The 22,071-nt window shown below is 48.3% G+C and overlaps 1 protein-coding gene and 1 long non-coding RNA gene across 4 annotated transcripts in view; one reads left to right on the top strand and one right to left on the bottom strand.

Annotated features, from left to right (window-relative positions):
* KIFC2 (kinesin family member C2) overlaps positions 1 to 22,071 on the bottom strand; it is a 147,215-nt gene that overhangs the window by 61,341 nt on the left and 63,803 nt on the right. For all 3 annotated transcript variants that reach the window (XM_029592229.1, XM_029592230.1, XM_029592231.1), the window contains exon 8: positions 10,374 to 10,547. In XM_029592229.1, the coding sequence (XP_029448089.1) occupies positions 10,374 to 10,547 (174 nt within the window). The remainder of the gene's footprint in view (positions 1 to 10,373; positions 10,548 to 22,071) is intronic.
* Positions 3,874 to 22,071, top strand: part of LOC115085803 — a 160,237-nt gene continuing 142,039 nt past the window's right edge. Inside the window, exon 1 of the long non-coding RNA XR_003854965.1 lies at positions 3,874 to 3,909. This is a non-coding gene — a long non-coding RNA (uncharacterized LOC115085803). The remainder of the gene's footprint in view (positions 3,910 to 22,071) is intronic.

The following is a 22,071-nucleotide window of genomic DNA, read 5'->3' as shown; positions in this document are numbered from 1 at the left end:
TACTGCGCCGCTGAAAACGAAATGGGCGCTAACACAAAAATACGTGCACAAAAGAGGCAGAGTGCATATAGAGCAAGATGTATGCAAAGAATTCATGATTTGTGCACACAAAACAACTGAACAGGTGTACGAGGCAGGAAGAGCGTTTAAAAAGTGCTTCTCTCTGAGGCAAGCGCCTATTAGCACACTCGTCACTGCTGTGCACATAACCGTTTCAGGTGCAACTGTCTATTGTTAGGTAAGTTCTTTGGGGAAGGCACTTATAGTAGTGCAAATGTTGCCATCAGGCAGCACTTGCTGTTAGTACGGCTGCCACCGCTGCCTCATGCTTCTCCGGTTTGCTGCTACTATAAGTGCCTGACCCACAGAGATTACGTGACACTAGACAGCTGCACATACAACAGTTCTGTGTTTCTGCCGCGGGGGTCCCAGGGCAGAGGGCTCTAGATTGGGATCCTGGACTCGGGCACCTCAGTGCTCAGTCCAGTGCTTTGGGGGGTTTTTTTGTTTTAACTCTGGAAACTGAATTCCCGGGGCAGAGACGCGGTCAAGTTAACCCTCATTTCCGGGGCTAATCTTAGTCTTCGGTGGCCTGCCAGCGTGGTCCCAAACCAGTGGCCCACCCACAACTGGGGAGACCCGAGTCCAGAATCCCCAGGTCTGGGAACGCGCTTACACAGACTGAGATTAGCCCGGAAATGCGAGTTTCCTTTCCTCCACCTCTGCCTCAGGGGCTACGTTTCCAAGGTTAAAGAGCTTGTGTGGCGCCGTCAGGGCTCTAACGCGCTTCCCTACATCGGGGAAGTAACAGGCAAGGCCTTCGATAACACTGGATCTGCATACAAGCATGCGCGCGGCACAGTGCACCTTATTACATCGGCCTGGCAGTAGGGATCAAAATGAACTCACAGTGCTTTCTGGGCGAGGCAGAACGGGTGAAACCCTGTAATATAAGCTCCCCTCCCCCTGAGAAAAGGGCAAATTTAATAAGCATGGGAACCTGTAAATGTTCTGCTTTGGAAGGTTTTGCTGGCAGCATTTTAAAGTGCTGCAGGCTTCTGTTTCTGGTACTGTGTGCCTGTACCTTTGCCACCAGGCTTAACTTTGCAGGCAAACGGTTAAGAAGCCTGTTTGCAGTCACTTTCACGGCCCCCCACCCACGTCTCCTGCTTCTTATTGCAGTCTGAGGCCTGTTTGCAGTCACTGTGATGGCATCCCCATGGGTGCCATGCTGAATTACCCAGCAAGCAACAAACACAAGGCTAAAGTAACAACAGGGACAGGAAGTAGAAACCAGTGAAGTATAACAATCAGCCACAAGGTGGCATCCAGCTGTACGTTAATGTCTGTCACATCTCCCCTTACTTTGTTCAGAATTTACACAACTTTCTATTGTAAAATGTCCAACAGATTAAGTCTGTCAGGAGGCTTTGAGTGTCGCCCACTGCGAGTACGCACAGGGCTTTTCTGTACATTCAGCTGCTGATCTCTCTTTAGCGTTAGTGGGCTGTTCCCAAGATCATTTTCTTCTATGCTTGGGCACGTGCTTGCGAAGGAGGGCTTGCTTGGTCCTTCAGCTGAGCCATGTGTGTGCTGTACACGCAGCCTTGTGAAGCTGGCTGCTCAAGCCACTCGCAGATCCACACGATTATGGCAAAAGTGAGGTCCTTTAACATCCACCAGATACGAATGGATTGTGACCTTTTAGCACGCAGGTCCCCAGCCTCCATTGGCTCATTCGATCTCCCAGTAATGGTTTCATGCGGACTGACTCACCAATAATCGGCTCAGGCAAATTCCTAGCAGATACGTCATAGCTTGATCAAAGACTCACCTCTTGTGTCCCAGCCTTTCCAATGGGATCTTCTTAGTGTTTGGGTAATTGCCAGGTTTTTGTGGCCTGGTTTGGCCTCTGTTGGAAACAGGATGCTGGGCTTGGTGGACCCTTGGTCTGACCCAGCATGGCAATTTCTTATGTTCTTATGTTTGTATCACAGAGGGCTCAAGCAGTTTACTTGCTACTGGCAATGACGTCTTTGGTCTCCTTGACATCAGGTGTGGTGCTGGACTGCTCTCCATGTCTTCTGTTGTGTTGACTGTGTTCCATTAAACCATGTCTTTCTATATGCTCCCACTGGATTGTGAGTTACTGAGCTCTTCCCTTGCAATATATCTTGTGCTTCTAAGGTAAATTAGTACAAAACAATCCCTTTGGAGATGTACACTTAGTTAGTTGTCCTGATTGACTCACTGCTGTTCTGATTAACAAATGATGGTACCTAATCAAATCAATCACACTAACCTAACACCTTTCCAAGTTGAGTAATTGACCTTTTTCAACTTTTTAACTTAGGTATACACTGCTTATTTCTACTTTCTGGCTACCTTTTTAATACAAAACACACAAACTTCTGTTTTTGCCTGCCTTTCTGACTACCTATTTAATACAAAACACACAAAATTCTTAGTTTTTGCAAGCCCTCTGACTAGCTAATCAATATAGACACACACACATACACTAAATAATATACCCCAATAGTTTTACTTCTCTCCAATACTTTTAAGTTTTAAATTTCCCCAAGCAGAACTTAATGATTCTTTTCAGCCACTAGCAAGGTGATCCTCTCCTCTCAGTGTTCACCTTGTATGTTAGGCCAGTACAGGGTATGGTGTGCCTGCCTGTAACATGCTTCCCCACCTATGTGGCTGGAATGTATATGAGTTAGCATCTCAGATCACAGCAACGTTTTGTATAATGACCCTGGTCCTTTGTATTCAATAAAATAATGTGCGGCAAATAATTATACTGGGCAATAACAGTTTAACAAACAAAATAGTTTTTTATTCTGTTTGTGCACACATCGATTGTGAACAAGTATTCAATACCACAATAGACCGATGCTTATAATTGGAAGATCCCGACACGGCCTTGTTTCACGTCAGGCTGCGTCAGGGGGACCAGAGTTTTCAAAATCTATAATCAAACAAACATCATGTAGTTATTGTGCAGTCTCCCTGGGACATCGCGACCAAAAGTGCATAGCATCCACATGTAAGTTTGTTTCCTACAAATCTTTTATCTATGATAATAATTTGTTATCTTTTTTATCTATTTTACCTTTGTTCTGGGTTTAATTTCAGTTACAGATTCGTAAGACTTCCCGGTCTATTCAAAGACACCTCTCTGATAATCTCCCGTTGCGGTGTTTACCCACCGGTCAAACATGGGAATATTTTCAAACACATAAGGTATTTTTCTTGACTCTAGCCTCCATTTCGCTATACACCCTGTCTTTGGTTTTTCTGTCCATTTTATCACCACTCAACTATAATTTGCTACACGACCTGTCTTGCCGTTTTTTCCGATTAATGCCTTCCCTTCAGTATTTTTCCTTAAAAACACTAAGCGTTTACTTGCTAGTTCAACAATGACTGGTCTACACGGTGGTCAACCTCTTTATTTTTCAGCTACAATATCGGAGACCTTCAGGTCCGGTTTACAGCTTGTTGTAAGTTTATTTTTGTCCCGCGATGGTCCCAGCGATGGCACTCTTCTGGTTTTGCAGATTTATTAACACATGAGAAAGTCCCTGTTGACTTCACATTTCGAATGTATTCTTTTGAGTTTCGTTGATTCAATTTTTTTTAGAGTCTTGGGAGTCCTATGCCATTTCTGAAATTTTATATCTTGTCACAGTGTTTTCAAGTTCTTCAATGCCTTGGTGTTACAGTCACTGCCGTGAGTTGAGCTGCACACCTACTATTAAGGTACTGAACAGCTGGTTCTTCAAGCCACTTATCTGTGATTTTCTTTTATTATCTTGATATAACGGCCTAACTCACCAGTCCCCTTTTATTAATTTCTGTTTTAGTAATCAGTTGACATCCGTCTGCTCCCATAAATCTCAAGTAAGTTCTTATCCTTTTCTGCAATGGCGGTCTTTTATGCATTCATTCAGTGTCTCTTTCCTTCCCCTTCCCTCCCTTCTCCTTTCTCTCCTCTTCCCCCTCCTCCCCCCTTCTCCCTTCCCTTCTCCCCCCTTTCCCTTCCCTCCCCTCCTCTTCCCCCCTTCCCCCCTGACTTTTGTCATGTCCACCTTACATTTATGTTTACCTGCTTTGTTGTTCTACATATTATCACTTCTGTGTCTTGGTCCCTCCTTTAATTGATAACCATTTATTATTTTTGTACGTTGTGTCCGCCTAACTGCACAGTAACTACATAATGTTTGTTTGATTATAGATTTTGAAAACTCTGGTCCCCCTGACGCAGCCTGATGCGAAACACGGCCGCGTCGGGGTCTTCCAATTATAAGCAATGGTCTATTGTGGTATTGAATACTTGTGCACAATTGATGTGTGCACAAACAGAATAAAACTATTTTGTTTGTTAAACTGTTATTGCCCAGTATAATTATTTGCCGCACATAATTTTGTTGCTAATTACCTACATGTGTGTGCTTCCTACTCTGCTCTCTCTTTGTCCTTTGTATGCAGTTCAAGTTACCAATGACTTTCGGGTCTCCAATCATCTCTTTGTCCTCTGGAGTGGTCCCAACCGCGGCAAGCCGGCTTCTAGGACCACTATTGCATGTTGGTTGAAGGAAGCCATTTCCTCAGCTTATCTCTGCCAGGGACGGACTATTCCGGAAGGCTTAAAGGCCCACTCGCTGCATTCTCAGGCTACTTCTTGGGCGGAGAGTCAATCGGTCTCTCCACAAGAGATTTGCAGGGCCGCCACATGGACGTCCCTGCATACCTTTGCTCGACACTACCGTCTGGATGTGCAAGCGCCGGTGTTTGGTTCTTTTGGGCGGCAGGTGCTTCCAGCGGGACTGTCTCAGTCCCACCCGGGATAGGGAAGCTTTGGTACATCCCATGGTCTGGACTGATCCAGGTACGTACAGGGAAAGGAAAATTAGTTCTTACCTGTTAATTTTCGTTCCTGTAGTACCACGGATCAGTCCAGACGCCCTTCCCTGTCTCTATTTTCTTTTCCTGTCCTCTCGAAGCTTGTTCTGCAGATTCACAGATTTTGATACCCAATTCTATGCTATAATCCTGAGCAATTACACCGGAAGCCTTCGTTGTTCAAGTACCAAATATATGCAAGAGCGTATAGTCATACTATGTTTCTTACATTGTTCTACAGTTGCTCAATTGAGCTTTATAGTTACTTGTTTGATCCTATTCTAGGTTTGTTGTTTTCTGTTTTGACATTGGTTATACTGAAGGGTTACAGGATGGGCTCTATCTTCATATGGAACACCTTTTCAGTTTTATTCTGTCTCCACCTGCTGGAAAGGAGGCTCAACCCACGGTCTGGACTGATCCGGGTACATACAGGGAACCAACGTTAATTGCACCCATATCCAGAAGTCTTCAAGTGCTCACATACCTCTGACAGGCATGGCATGAATTCTGCTAGGTAAGTCACAAATCCAATGAAGCACCACATGGATTTTACATCCATAGGCTGTGGCATATTCTATGCAGCTCTAACCTTTTCTGGGTCCACTTTCAGTACCTGTGAGGACTGGATGTGCCTATGGAAGCAGAATTCCTTCACCTTGAATTGAAATTTCTTTACACTAAACCTAAGCATCACCTGCCTGCATCGATCCATTAGGGCACAGAGCTCGTCATCCTGGTCGTGCTCTGCTTCCTCATCAGAGTCGCTGCAACCCATGATAAGGATGGTTGCGAAACTCTGAGCCCTGCTGCCATTGACTCAATACCACCAAGCCCTGATAACAGTTTGTGCTGCTTTCGCTGATGCACCTCTGGTGCTACTGAGACTCCAAATGGTAGTTTGAGCCATCTTGTTCTGCCCCAGGGGGAACCAGAACATTGTCATGAGACTGCTTTTCTCATCTAAATAACCTTGCAGGAACTCGAGCTTTAGGTAGCGTTGTATAAAACATCTTCAAGCGTTGGCCTGATGCATCGAGATCTCCTTAGTGCTAAGTTTAGAAACTCTGGATCACTACATATTCTCAGCTTCTCCGGCTTTCTTACTACAGTCATGTTGCTTATCCAGTCAATCAGTTCGGTCACCAGTACGAGATGACCATCAGCTTCACGCCTGTCCAGCTATGTTTTATCTCTGGCTTTATGGCTACTGGTACATTGCCTGGAGCACACTGGATTGGTGAAATACTGGGATCGAGCTCACAATGGACTTCTCCAGGAACAGATTCCACTGGCCTATGAAGCACATCGTCATCATCATCATCATGTACATTGATCAGCTGTTGCCCCCACAAAAGTCTGGCTCACTGATGTTCTTCTGCGGTTTAGTTCGGCAGGCACGGTGAACTGGACCAGCTCGGGGCACTCCCATTTTGAGCCAGACAGTAATGGTTTCTGACTGGCTTTCACCATCTCAGACTCAAGCTCATGAGTACGTCCATGGATGCTGCACTGCGTATGAAAAGGTCCCAAGAGCATCATGAGCTCTCCTGAATATAATAAACATGGCTATTCAAAAATGCATATAAACTAACTTAAAAACTTCAGAATATACTGAGCCACAAATTCAAGGAGGACAAAAGAGAATAACTGAATCATGAAGAATAAATCAAACGAGAGAATGTAAAATTCTCAAAACAACCCTCTGACTAAGATGTGAAAACTATCATTTCCTTTTAATTTTTCCATACTCATTGCCTTAAGTACTAGATCAGTTATCAGCACGTACTAGATAACTTCACTTGATAGATATTATTGTCTGTCTATGAACACGTCCTCTGTAACCAATCATTGTTTGTTTGTTGAGTTATAGCTATGAATATCACTTTGTAAACCGCTGGGATTTATACATGGAATGACGGTTTATAAAATGTCTAAATTGAATAAAATAAAAATAAATATAGATTCAATTTGGTGCTTCTTGGGCTTAGTTGTGCCCTTGGTGCCAACCTCATCTTGTCTTTCGGACCATGACCTTTCATGGCATCCCAAAGTCCAGGACTAACAGGGTTGCAGTACGTTATTTAATCTGAGATTCATAAACCATTGGTTTCCTGTTCACACCGTGCCTGAGCAGTCCTTTGAGAAGATCACATCGGGTCGAGGGCAAGTCTGAATCGTCTGACTCCGCTGTCTCCTCCAACTCATGCAGCTTGCTCTCTGCGTTTCACCTTTAACTTGAAGGGCATGCTCTCGCGAAACAATTTGGGCTGTCGTATGACCTACGTGTTCTTCCATATGCTGGGCATTATTCTCTCTCTCTCACTTATGTGTGCTGCCACAATACCTTACCTGCTGCAGATTTAGTTTCAGGTGGGCTACCCTGCTGTCACTTATTCAGTAGCCCTCTATGCTTGGCTGACGCTGATCTGTCGCATTAACACTGTCAGCCTGCCAGTCCTGTTCCATAGTTCTCACTTGCGAGTCAGTAAGCCCTGCGCTGTGACATATTAAGTCTCGTTCTTGCAGAAGACAGGACTAGTTTATCTCGCATCAGCTCATCATTCAGTGGGCCAGACTCACAGGCCTCTGCTTTCTCTCTCAAACGTGTGATGAGGTTTGTCAATAGCTTCACCCTCCCGTTGTTTGCAGCAGTCTTATATACTGTATATATTTCATTTATTAAATTGTTTGGCAGGTCTGAAATAGGCTTCTTATGCATCAAGGATGGCTTTCGTGTCCTTTCTCTGTTCCTCTGTAAGGCTCAGATTGTGCTTATAAACATGGTGGCAATCAGTGCCTATCACACTTCTCAATGTCGCAGCCTCCATGTCGACCGACTTCTTTAAGCCTGTGGCTGGAGAGCAGTCTTCAAATCCTGCCCTGAAATTTTCCCAGTTGCCACTTAAGTCATCACTAGCCTTCAGGGGTGCAATGCAGTTAGTCCTGCAATAAAAGCTCCTAGTGAACGGGTGCCATGTTGTATTCTATCACCCAGCAAGCAGCAAACACAAGAACGGGGAGGTAGAAAACAGTGAAATATTACAACCAGCCACAAGATGGCATCAACCTACACGTTAGCATCTGTAACAACCACCCCACACCTGGGTCTCCTGCCTGGTCTGTTTGCAGCCACTGTCACAGCTCCTGGGTAGCCTGCTTGTTATCCCAGGTCTGAAGCTTGTCTGCCAGTGGCGAGGCAGAACACAGACCCACCCTTACCTAACAGAGAAATAAGGAACTGCAAATTAGAAACTGAAATATGCCGTCAAACCCAAAACAGAAAGCCTGAGAAACCAGACTCTGAACAGTGGAACTCTAAAGAAAGAGCCAAATACAAATACATGAGAAACGCACATTCCCACGGATGGCATATTCCAACTCCTAAAAAATCAACATTTTTTTTTACCTTTCATTTTTCTAATCAGTTGGTCGTGGTCTCCTTTTTTCCACTTTTCCCTTATCAGTCTTTTCCTAATTCTTTCTCCAGGGTCTCTCTTCTCTTTCTGGTTCTTCTCTCTCATCCTATCTTACACATACACACACAGACTCTCGCTCTCACAGGCTCTCTCTCTTCTCACAAAAAGTTCCCACTTTCCTAATAATTCCAAACATTCTGTTTGCTTTTTTGACCAATGCCACACACATAACAGAGGATTTCAAAGTGTTTTCCACTATGATGCCCAGGTCCTTTTCTTGGGTGGTAACTCCTAATATGGAACCTAACATCGCTCTCACACACACGAACACACACCACAGGCTCTCACTCTCACATGCTTTCCCTCACTTATACACACAGGTTCTCGCTGTCAGGCTCCCACACACTAACCCCCCTCCCCCATGCACTCTCACACACACCCACCTATACTCACACACACAAGAGAAATGAGTCTCACACTCGCCCCTCACTGCTCCCATCCCCAGCAGTCTCAATCATTCTCTCACTGCCTACCTTGTTCCTGCCCCTTCCTTCTTACTCACTCCCCTTCCCCTCTCACTCACTTTTCTTCCCTCTCACTCACTCCTCCTACATTTCAGTTCCTTCCCTCCCCTCTCCCTCCTCCTCCATTACCTTTCCATTCCTTCCCACTCACTAATCCCCTTCCTTCTCACTCACAATCACCTCCCTTCCCTTCCACTTATTTAGCTCAGTTCCTTTTTCCTCCCCTCCCTTCTCAGTAAGAGGGAAGGGAAGGAAAGGGAAGCTGAGTGAGTGAGGCAGATGGAAAGGTAGGGGATGAGGAGAGGTGAGGGAGTGAGTCATTTTTACTCCTCCACCCTTCCCTTTCACAGCCTTGCCTCCCTCACCTCCTGTGGCCTGTCTCATCACCAAGGTCTTCTTCAGCCCGATCTTCACCAAGCCATCTGATCAAAGTTGTCCTCTTCAGCCTGCAGGGTGGGGGGCAGATCTTCAATGCGCTGCCATGGTTCTGCTCCTGTGCCCAATGGGGGGTGGGATCCCTGCAGGCACGTCATCATCGTGCTGCCACGGTTCTGCTATTGTGCCCACAGTGGGTGGGATGCCCACAGAGGGTGGGATCCCCGCAGACACGTCATCATTGTGTCGCCATGGTTCTGCTATTGTGCCTGTCGGGGGTGGGATCCCCGCAGACACGTCATCATCTCACCACCGTGGTTCTGCTCATGTGCCTGAGGGGGGTGGGATCCCCGCAGACGCGTCATCATCTCACCACCGTGGTTCTGCTCATGTGCCTGAGGGGGGTGGGATCCCCGCAGACGCGTCATGCTCATGTGTCCATGGGGGTGGGATCCCCGCAGACACGTCATCATCGTGCTGCCACGGTTCTGCTCATGTGCCTGAGGGGGGTGGGATCCCCGCAGACACGTCATCATCTCACCACCGTGGTTCTGCTCATGTGCCTGAGGGGGGTGGGATCCCCGCAGACGCGTCATGCTCATGTGTCCACGGGGGTGGTATCCCTGCAGGCACGTCATCATCGTGCTGCCACGGTTCTGCTCATGTGTCCTTGGGGGTGGGATCCCCGCAGACACGTCATCATTGCACTGCCACGGTTCTGCTCATGTTCCCATGGGGGTGGGATCCCCATAGGCATGTCATCATTGTGCCGTCGCGGGTCTTCCTATGTGCCCGCAGAGGTGGGCACATAGGAAGTGGGTGGGCCACGGCCCACCCGTGGCTACACCACTGTTGTCTGCAGTCATTGTCACTGCCCCCATGTCTCCTGCTCGTTATTGCAAATTGATGCTGCTCTGTGCTACTCACATCATGTCTGCCTCACTCCTTTCTTAATGGGGAAATAAAATATTTTTTAAACCTTTCTCTGGCGCCCAGAATGGTAACATGGACCTTCCAGCTTCTCCTTCTCATTTTCAGGATGTCAACACCTTTTGTACAGAGCAAGATTGTAAAATTCAGCACAGGCAGAGAAAGGCATATTTCTGTCTCTCTGTCTCTCACACTCCCTCCCTCGTCTTCCTACCTTGAGCCGGAGGCCAGAAGTGAGCCCTTCCGAGCCTCGGAGCTGGTCCTCCAGGCGCTGACATCTCTCGCTCTGATTGGACAGCTGCTCCAGCAGGCCTCGGTTCCTGTCCTCGGCCTCCGCCAGGGACTTCAGCATCGTGGGGGACTCCACCTCCACCGTCTTCGTTACGTACTTGAGAAGGAACATGAAAGTGTGGTTAATGGAAGGATGCCCTGCCCCCTGCCCCCTTCCCCCCCCATCCCCACACCAGTTCCTTTCCCTCCATCTCTTTCTCTCACTCCCCTCCCTTCCTGCTTTCCCCCTTTTCCTGAGGATCATGGGGAAGGGGAAGAGATTAACATTCAGACACAGAAGAGATGGAGCTGGTCAAATGCTCCTTCTTCTCAAATGAAGGGGCCGATGCAGTAAATGAGCCCGGAAAGAGGTCGCTCAGAGTTGAGCGGGCGCCCAGGCACCTCTCCTGAGTGCACGATGCAATATGTAAATGAGGGGTCGCGCTGCCAAGGAGGCGCTAGGGACAATTGCGCACCCCTAGTGCCTCCTTGGCAGCGGGCGCCCAGGAGAGGTGGCTGTCAGCAATATTTTCTGCTTTTCTGTGCAACCTTTTGGGGTTTTGAGAAATTAACGCCTGCTCTGAGCAGGCAATAATATCTGAGCGTAAAAATGTGCGGGACAGGTGCATATTTATTTTTAGATCAGGGGAGAAAAACTAATAGCCTCAACAACATGCATTTGCATGTGTTGAGCGCTATTAGTTTCGTCGGGGGTTGGATATGCGTTTTGGACACGCTAATCCCCTTATAGCCCGTCCAACCGCAGGTTAAACAGTTTGCTCAGCTGAGCACACCGTTTTGCATCAGCCCCCAAGTGCATAATTTATAGCTCTACGAATAACAGGTGGTTGTTTTTTTTTAATTTATCATCTTCACGCAGTGCTTTTATAGAATTTACCTATTTGTGATACATTAAAGGGAACAATTTTCCAATGGAATAGAAAGGATTTTAGACAGTGCTGGGGAGGAGCCGGCTGTTGTGTGGGCACCAATGACATAGGAAAATGTGGGAGGGAGGTTCTGGAAGCCAAATTTAGGCTCTTAGGTAGAAAGCTTAAATCCAGAACCTCCAGGGTAGCATTCTCTGAAATGCTCCCTGTTCCACGCGCAGGTCACCAGAGGCAGGCAGAGCTCCGGAGTCTCAATGCGTGGATGAGACGATGGTGCAGGGAAGAGGGATTCAGTTTTGTTAGGAACTGGGGAACCTTTTGGGGAAGGGGGAGTCTTTTCCGAAGGGATGGGCTCCACCCTAACCAGGATGGAACCAGACTGCTGGCGCTAACCTTTAAAAAGGAGCTAGATTAGCTTTTAAACTAGAACAAAGGGGAAAGCCGACAGTCGCTCAGCAGCGCATGGTTCGGAGGGAGGTATCTTCAAAGGATACTAATGATGAATTAAAATTAGGGCATCCCAACAGTGAGGTTCCAATAATAAGAAAAGTAGTCCAAGTGCCTGTAACTAAAATCTCATCTGAGCTCAAAAATTCTAACTTATCCCTATCAATTAAAAAGCAGAATGAAAATACAAACAAAAAACAAACTTTGAAATGTTTGTATGCTAATGCCAGAAGTCTAAGAAGTAAGATGGGAGAATTAGAATGTATAGCAGTAAATGATGACATAGACTTAATTGGCATCTCAGAGACATGGTGGAAGGAGGATAACCAATGGGACACTGCTATACCGGGGTACAAATTATATCGCAATGACAGAGAGGAGCACCCGGGAGGCGGTGTGGCACTTTATGTCCGGGATGGCATAGAGCCCAACAGGTTAAACATCCTGCATGAGACTAAATGCACAATCGAATCTTTATGGGTAGAAATCCCTTGTGTGTCGGGGAAGACTATAGTGATAGGGGTATACTACCGTCCACCTGGTCAAGATGGTGAGATGGACAGTGAAATGCTAAGAGAAATTAGGGAAGCTAACCAAATTGGTAGTGCGGTAATAATGGGAGATTTCAATTACCAAACTGCAAACAAGAGCAAGACCTGCACTTAAGCAAGTAACATCCACACAACAGTGCAAGTAAATGTAGTAGTCCCAAAGAAGTTCATCAAAGAATTTATTATATTATCACATTGTTATGCAGCAACTCCACTGACTTTAAACAACAGTCTTTACACAGGGGTCCCCCAACACGGACCCGTGTTTCGCCGAGGCTGCGTTGGGAGGGACATGGGGCTTCAAAAAAGAATCTTAATGTAAATATTTCAAACGTGGCAGGGAGTGGGAGATTTCAATTACCCCAATATTGACTGAGTAAATGTATCATCAGGACATGCTAGAGAGATAAAGATCCTGGATGGAATACATGACAGTTTTATGGAGCAATTGGTTCAGAAACCTCCAAGAGAGGGAGCAATTTTAGATCTAATTCTCAGTGGAGCACAGGATTTGGTGAGAGGTAATGGTGGTAGGGCCGCTTGGCAATAGTGATAATAATATGAATCAAATTTGAATTAATGACTGGAAGGGGGACAGTAAGCAAATCCACGGCTAAACTTTCAAAAGGGAAACTTTGATAAATTATGAAAAATAGTTAGAAAAAAACTGAAAGGAGCAGTAAAAAGTGTGCAAGAGGCGTGGTCATGTTAAAAAATACCATCCTAGAAGCACAGTCCAGATGTATTCCACACATTAAGAAAGGTGGAGGGAAGGCAAAACAATTACCGGCATGGTTAAAAGGTGAGGTGAAAGAAGCTATTTTAGCCAAAAGATCTTCATTCAAAAATTGGAAGAAGGATCCAACAGAAGAAAATAGGATAATGCATAATCCCTGTTCATTGTAACTTTCTTCTATTTAATCGGTTACCCCTGGTTACGCTGTAAACCGGTACGATAAGACCTTCGTCTTGAGCATCGGTATATTAAAAGAATTTAAATAAATAAATAAATAAATAAGCGTTGGCAAGTTAAATGTAAGACATTGATAAGAAAGACTAAGAGAGAAATTGAAAAGGAGTTGGCCGTAGATGCAAAAACTCACAGTAAAAACTTTTAAAAATATATCCGAAGCAGAAAGCCTGTGAAAGTGTCAGTTGGACCGTTAAATGATTGAGTGGTTAAAGGGGCACTTAGAGAAGTTAAGGCCATCGCGGAAAGATTAAACAATTTCTTTGCTTTGGTGTTTACTGAAGAGGATGTTGGGGAGATACCCGTTCCAGAGAAGGTTTTCACGGGTAATGATTCAGATGGACTGAACCAAATCACGGTGAACCTAGAAGATGTGGTAGGCCTGATTGACAAACTGAAGAGTAGTAAATCACCTGGACCGGATGGTATACACCCCAGAGTTCTGAAGGAACTAAAAAATGAAAATTCAGACCTATTAGTAAAAATTTGTAACTATCATTAAAATCATCCATTGTACCTGAAGACTGGAGGGTGGCAAATGAAACCCCAATATTTAAAAAGGGCTCCAGGGGCGATCCGGGAAACTACAGACCAGTTAGCCTGACTTCAGTGCCAGGAAAATTAGTGGAAACTATTCTAAAGATCAAAATCATAGAGCATATAGAAAGACAGGGTTTAATGGAACACAGTCAACATGGATTTACCCAAGGGAAGTCTTGCCTAACAAATCTTCATTTTTTTGAAGGGGTTAATAAACATGTGGATAAAGGTGAACCAGAAAGCGTTTGACAAAGTCCCTCATGAGAGGTTTCTAAAAAAACTACAAGTCATGGGATAGGAGGCGATGTTCTTTTGTGGATTACAAACTGGTTAAAAGACAGGAAGCAGAGAGTAGGATTAAATGGTCAATTTTCTCAGTGGAAAAGGGTAAACAGTGGAGTGCCTCAGGGATCTGTACTTGGACCGGTGCTTTTCAAAATATTTATAAATGATCTGGAAAAGAATACGACAAGCGAGGTTATCAAAATTGTGGATGATTCAAAATTATTCAGCGTAGTTAAATCACAAGCAGATTGTGATACATTACAGGAGGACCTTGCAAGACTGGAAGATTGGGCATCCAAATGGCAGATGAAATTTAATGTGGACAAGTGCAAGGTGTTGCATATAGGGAAAAATAACCCTTGCTGTAGTTACACGATGTTAGGTTCCATATTAGGAGCTACCACCCAGGAAAAAGATCTAAGCATCATACTGGATAATACTTTAAAATCGTCGGCTCAGTGTGCTGCAGCAGTCAAAAAAACAAACAGAATGTTAGGAATTATTAGGAAGGTTAATAAAACGGAAAATGTCGGAGACAAAGTGCTGGGGCAAATAATCGGGCCAATTCTGGGGCTGTAGGAAGTCCAGGAAGTGTTAAAAATGAGCCGTTTTAGAGAAACGGTTGACAATGACCCAGATATTGGTGCAGCTGTTAGAGAGAAGGAGATCCACCATGAAGTCAATAGACAAATGGGTCCAAGATTCACTGGGGGCTGGCAATGGTTGTAACAGCCCCCAGGGTCACCCTGCCAAAGGTTTCTGCTGTACGCAGGTGGGACAAGAGTCCACATGGGCCCAAAGAACGAGGAACAAAGGAAAATTGGTTCTTACCTGCTAATTTTCGTTCCTGTAGTACCACGGATCAGTCCAGGAGAGCTGGGTTTTGCCTCCCCTCCAGCAGATGGAGACAGAAGAAGACTTCGCGGACTCTGTCCTATACCCCTGAGGTGCCACCTAGTGTCTGCCAGTATTATACTATACCCAAGCAGAAATTATATAAAAAACCAGAACTGCCAACTAGAAAACAACCTTCCCCCGAAGAGCAGAGGATATGAAAACACCGAAAAACCTCATGAATGAACAAAACATGCCCAAAACCTTTCCCTAGGGGGGCAGTCGGTAAAACTTGCAGAAATATTGACCAGCTACCGGCTGAGTGGACTCTCCATTTTCTCCCCGGTCGGGTGTCTGGACTGATCATGGTAGTACAGGAACGAAAATTAGCAGGTAAGAACCGATTTTCCTTTCCCTGTACTTACCCGGATCAGTCTAGGACAGCTGGGATGTACCAAAGCTTTCTTAACCAGGGTGGGACTGAGAGAGTCCCGCTCGGAGCCCACTGGCCACAAAAGAACCGGGCTCTGGAGCCCTAACATCAAGCCGATAATGTCTGGCAAAGGTATGCAGAGTCTGCCAGGTAGCCGCCCTACAAATTTCCTGTGGCGACACCTGCTGACACTCCGCCCAAGAAGTCACCTGAGACCGAGTGGAATGAGCCTTAAGACCAGACAGAATCGGCCTACCCTGAACCATGTAAGCCAAAGCTATTGCCTCCTTCAACCAACGTGCAATCGTGGACTTAGAAGCCTTCTGCCCCTTTCTGGGCCCACTCCACAGCACGAAAAGATGGTCCGAGAGCCGAAAACTGTTCGTCATCTCCTAGTAATGCAATAGAACTCTCTTCACGTCCAACTTCTGCAAATCTCTAGACTCTGGAGAAGAAGAGTCCACCCCGCGAAGGAAGGGAGCTCCACGGACTGGTTCAAATGAAAGGAGGATACAACCTTCAGGAGAAAGGAAGGAAAGGTTCTCAAGGAGACCCCTGCCTCTGAAATCCTCAAGAAAGGCTCCCTGCACGTTAAAGCCTGTAGCTCGGATACCCGACTCGCGGAAGAAACAGCCACCAGAAAAACCGCCTTAAAAGTCAGATCCTTCAAGGTCGCACATCGCAAGGGCTCAAAAGGGGCAGTAAAAAGTGCTCTCAGCACCAAGTTCAACCTCCACGATGGGCAAGGACTCCGGACTGGAGGATGAAGATGCTTAGCGCCTCGTAAGAAATGAACCACGTCCGGGTGAGAGGCCAGTGCAATCCCCTGCACCTTTCCTTGAAAACTGCCCAGGGCCCCTACCTGCCTCCGCAGCGAATTGAATGCCAAACCATTGGCTAGGCCTGCCTGTAAGAAATCCAGGACTTCCGGAATAGACGCCCTGGATGGCTGTACTTGGTGGTCGATACACCAGGACTCAAACACTCCCCAAACTCTAACATACGCCATAGAAGTAGAAGTTTTACGGGAACATAAGAGCGTGGTCACCACCGCATCTGAGTAACCCTTACTCCTCAACCGACGCCTTTCATAAGCCATGCCGCTAGACAAAAGCGATCTGCCTCTGTGAAATAGATGGGGCCCTGCCGCAATAGCGTTGGAGACGGATGAAACCTCAGTACTGTCCACTGCCAGATTCAGGAGGTCTGCAAACCACAGGTGCCTCGGCCACTCTGGTGCCACGAGAATCACTCTGCTGGCGTGCACCTTGATGCGGCGTAGAACCTTTCCCACCAATGGCCATGGTGGGAACACATACAACAAGACGTCTTTGGGCCAGGGGAGGACCAGCGCTTCCACCCCTTCTGCCCCCGGTTCTCTCCACCGGCTAAAGAACCGAGGGGCCTTGGTATTGCCGTACGTCGCCATCAGATCCATGGCCGGTTTGGACCACCGGTTGCACAGAAGACGAAAGGCGTCATCGGAGAGTTCCCACTCCCCGGGATCCAGTTGGTGGCGACTGAGAAAATCCGCCTGGACATTGTCCACGCCGGCAATGTGAGAAGCCACTATCCGGTAAAGATGCTGCACCGCCCAGAGGAACAAGAGCTGGACCTCTGCCGCCACTGGACAGTTCCTGGTGCTGCCCTGACGATTGATGTAGGCTACCGTCATCGCATTGTCGGAGAGCACCCTCACCGACCTGCCCTCCACCAGTGGGAGGAGGGCTTGGAGTGCTAATCGAACTGCCCTGGTTTCCAAGTGATTGATTGACCAGGAGGCTTCCTGCCTGGTCCACTGTCCCTGGACTGCTATATCCTGACAAACCGCTCCCCACCCGGAGAAGCTGGCATCCGTGGTCACTACAGTCCAACAGGAGGTCTCCAAATCCACCCCCTGCAGCAAGTTGTGTGGAGAAAGCCACCATCAAAGATTGGAATTCGCCCCGCCCAACAGCGGCAAGACAAGGTGGAAGCACTGCGAGAGGGGATTCCAAAGGGACAGCAAGGCTGACTGAAGAGGACGCATATGTGCAAACGCCCACGGCACAAGGTCTATGGTCGAAGCCATGGAGCCCAGGACCTGCAAATAATCCCAGACTCTGGGTCGAGCGAGAGACTGCAAACCTGCCACTTGTGACGTGAGCTTCAAAATCCACTCTTCGGTCAGAAATACCTTTCCTAAGGCTGTATCGAAGCGAGCCCCCAGGAACTCTAAGGTCTGAGAAGGAACCAGATGACTCTTCTCGGGGTTGACCACCCATCCTAAGGAGTCCAACATCCAGAGCACACTCATTACAGCGGCTTTGCAGAGGCTTTCCGACTTTGCTCGAATTAGCCAATCGTCCAGGTAGGGATGTACTAGTATTCCCTCCCGTCTCAAGGCGGCCGCGACCACCACCATCACCTTGGTAAATACCGTGGGCGCCATCGTGAGACCGAATGGAAGGGCGCCGAACTGAAAATGGCGCCCCAGGATCACAAACCGCAGGTATTTCTAATGGTCTGGACATATTGGGATGTGCAAGTACGCTTCCGTCAGGTCCAGCGATGTCAAGAACTCCCTCTTGTGCACCGACGCTATGACAGAGCGAAGCGTTTCCATCCGAAAACGGGGTACCCTCAGGGCGCGATTCACCCGCTTCAAATTGAGGATGGGACGAAAGGTGCCATCCTTTTTTGGTACCACAAAGTAGATGGAGTAGTGCCCACGCCTTAGCTGCCCTGAGGGCACTGGAACTATGGCCCCCAGATTTTGCAGGCGCTGCAAGGTGACTTGTACCGCCCGGCACTTTAGGCGGTACGTGCAAGGGGACACTATTTTTATTTATTTATTTATTTATTTATTTATTTATTTAACGGTTTTATATACCGACATTCATCAATGATATCACATCGGTTCACAGCGTAACATGAAACTAGTGCCTGTGGCGGCGCTTTACATCGAACAAGTTTAACATATGTAATGCTCCTTGATTGGTCGAGCAAAATCTAAGGCATAGCCGTGCGCTATTATGCTGAGGACCCATTGGTCGGAGGTCAGTTGGGCCCATGCCTCCCGGAAACGAGTTAATCTTCCCCCGATTCTGGGAACGGAAGGGTGGGCCGGCCTCACTTCATTGCACGGTTTTGGAGCCCCCGTGGGACTGTGGAGCACCGTCTCCGGCTGGGCGATGGCCCCGAAAGGACTGGCTCCAAGTAGCCTGACGGGGCGCGCTCTGACGAAACGACGACCTGGTGGACCGTGAAGACCAGAAACGACGATTCCCCCGGAATCTAGTCCGCTGAGGAAAAGAACCTTTGGACCAAGGTCTATCTTCCGGCAACCTGTGGACCTTATTCTCTCCCAGAGACTTGATCATGTCCTCCAGCTGTTGACCAAAAAGGAGCTTCCTCTTGATGGCAAAGAACTCAACTGCGCTTTAGAAGACGCATCCGCTGACCAGTGCCTGAGCCAGAGGAGCCTGCGGGCTCAGGCACTGAAACCATTGTCCGACCCGACGTCCTCAGGAGATCATACAGGGCATCCACGCTGTACGCCACTGCCGCTTCCAGCCGGCTAGCCCGCATCGCTGCCGCATCGGAAAGGTCTGCCTCTGCCTGCCAATCCTGAATCCATCGGAGACAAGCCCTCTGTGCAAAACTGCTGCACATCGCCACCCGGACTCCGAGGGCCGATACCTCGAAGATCTTCTTCAGCTGCAGTTCCAGCTTACGATCCTGCAAGTCCTTCAACGCAGTACCCCCCGTGACCGGAATGGTGGTCCGTTTTGTGACTGCGGAGACTGCAGCGTCCACCTTGGGAAGTCTGAGGAGTTCCAAAGCATCCTCCGGGAGCAGATACAATTAGTCCATCGCCCGCCCGACCTTCAAGCCAAGATCTGTATTGTCCCACTCTTTGAACAAGAGATCCATGACCAACAAATGAAAAGGAAAGGAATGAGCCAGACCTCGGAGACCCACCATGACGGAATCCATAGCCCCAAACCTGGAATCCTCAGGTGGGACTTCAATAGCGAGCTCCCCCAGAATGACTGGTATCAGTGGTCCCAGCTCATCTCTTCAGAACAGCCGCACCACTTTGGGATCATCGCCCTCCACCGCCGGGACAACCCCCGGTTTGGATGGCTGAGGGTGCAGATCCGGATCTTCCTCCTGTCCCTCCCCCGGGGCCAATGAAGATGCCAGGTCATCATCCGACGAGTCCATCTGAGACGACTCTGTTGGCCGGGACCAAGACTGGAGAGGGCACTTCGCTTTGGGAGCATCTCCGCCCACTGATGACCTGGAGCGTTTTCACGAAGAGGACTCCCGGGGCAACTTGGAGCGTGACCCCTTCTCCGTCTTGCGGGCCTTGAAGAACTTGTGCAGCATCTTGACAAATTCTGAGGAGAACGAAGAAGAAGAATCATCGGACTCTAGGTCTTGCTCCTCTTCCGAGAAATCCCCCTCCTGGGCATCCGGGACTGTGCCTCCTCCAGGGGTAGCCGGCCTCGGGGTGAGCGGAGGAGGAAAGGACCCCTCTCCCAGCACCTCCAGCGCTGCTCTTTCCTGGTCCCTGAAAGTTTTCAATAGAGCCTCCAATCCTGCACTCAGCTGGAAAGGATACTAGCTCTGCCCCCCACGATCAGGCCTCCTCGGCTCCTGACGCGGCCTGGAGCTGTCCTTAGCAGCCTTGTGCTGAAAATCCTGCAACGGGCCTTCCCCGCCAGAGAGACAGGCCTTGCAGACCCCAGCGCGGGAAATCCGCGCACGCGCACTGCCACAGGCCAGAGTAGGCCGCATCATGCGGCATATCCCTGGGCTCGATTTTATGCTCCCCGAAAAAAGAACCGTGGCGATCAGTCGAAGTTCCCGGTCGAATAACGGGCTGGAAAAGCAGCGAAAACGCAGCAAAATGCGGCAAAAATGGAGCGAACACCCGGCTGGAGGGTCCTCACACACAAAAGGCAAGTTTCCTGGTATTTTTTTTTTTTATTGTTTACCTGGACGAAGTCAGGCTGGCTGAGGTTGAGAGAGCCGGGACCCCCGGCATCACCCTTTGCCACGGCAGTTTTCAGAGTCCCCAACCCTCTGCTCTACAGCCTCGAATACCAGGGGGGATGGTCCCACCAGGACCTGGCAACCCCCTGGGAGGCTAAACGCTGCTTCTGCTGATTCTCTTCTTTAATTTTTTTTTTTTAATTTAAAGGAACCCTGACAAAGTTCCCCTAACAAAAAAACACCAGCGCTAAGTCACTAAAAGCAGACAAACTACCCCTAAACTTAGCACCTCTAAGAGACACTAGGCTGTGCACCTCCACCATCTGATGGAGACAGAAAAATACTGGCAGACACTAGGTGGCCTCTCAGGGGTATAGGACAGAGTCCGCCAAGTTTTTTTCTGTCTCCATCTGCTGGTGGGGAGGCAAAACCCAGCTATACTGGATTGATCTGGGTATGTACAGGGAACTCTTCTCCCCGGGAAGCAGATCCACACGGGAAAGCTTGGGAGGGGGTGGCCCAGGAGGGAGATCCGGAGGGTGAGACATCCTGGTCAAGTAGGCGTTATGCATTAGCAATATAAAATCTGGAGTAAATGTGGTGGGCCTTGAGGGATCCGAGATGAAGAGACCCCCGGTTGGGGCCCCGAATCCAGGGGCTGCACAGGGACCAGGGACGGAGGAAAAACTGGAAACGGGGCCTCCGCTTCTTCCTCCGAGGAGCCTGAGTCCATGGCATGCTGCAACAAAATGGCCGCCGTTCCCGCGCTCCGCGGGATCGGAGGCTGTCGCTGTCCCTCGACTTGGTCCTGACCGCGTAGCTGCGAACTGCCCTCCCCGCCGGGGAGGCAGGCAGTACAAATACCCTCCCGGGATAGCCGGGACCCGGGCCGCCCACATGCGGTACATGCCGCTGATCTCGGCATGTCACCGAGGGGGGGGGAGTAGGAGGGAGGAAGAGCGCGGGAAAAAGTGCGATCCTCACTGCGCTGTGATTTGTTGCTCCGGGACCTGGAGAGGCCGCGTCAATCACCCCACCAACCCGATTTCTTAGAAGGCGCACCGGGGAATGTGACCTCCCGGCTGGCAGCGGCCCTGGGGAATGAGCGTCGCGGGGCCGCGGGTCAGATAGCGTCCGAGGGGAGGGAGAGGTTGGAGACCTCCAACTTGCACCCCCCCCGAGGCCTGGCGCGATGTAGAGAGCCCTGAAAAATTAAAGAGACAAACTTACCCCAGCCCGCTACCTGAGGCAGGAAGAAAGGCAGACGACAGCCAGAGAAAAGAACAGAGAGAGATCTGTTGGCAAGGGCTCAGTGGAGAGCCAGGCTCTAGGCTCTCTCTCTCTCTGAAGCTAAAGCTAACTCTTTTTTTTTTTAAACTTGATTCCTCAACACAACAGTACAAGTACAGTATCTCAAACAACTCATCTGAATATAATACACCGCTATCTTTCAAATACAGACCACCCTTCCAACTCAACTCCCTCAAGCAAGAATTGGGAAAACAACTCACAAATTTAGACTTATCCAGTATCCATAATGCAACCCAGTCCTGGTTCAATATAACAAAACAAACTGCAAATAACATAAATCCAGAGAAAACAAAAATTATAAAACATAACAGAACAAAAAACAATCCCTGGTTCAACTCTGAGCTCTCAAATTTAAAATCTAACCTCAGAAAGTTGGAAAAAGAATGGCGCAAATCCAA

This window comes from Rhinatrema bivittatum, chromosome 2 (assembly GCF_901001135.1).
Source record: "Rhinatrema bivittatum chromosome 2, aRhiBiv1.1, whole genome shotgun sequence".
In the NCBI taxonomy this organism is placed as follows: domain Eukaryota; kingdom Metazoa; phylum Chordata; class Amphibia; order Gymnophiona; family Rhinatrematidae; genus Rhinatrema; species Rhinatrema bivittatum.
This window is presented reverse-complemented; position numbering and strand designations above follow the sequence as displayed.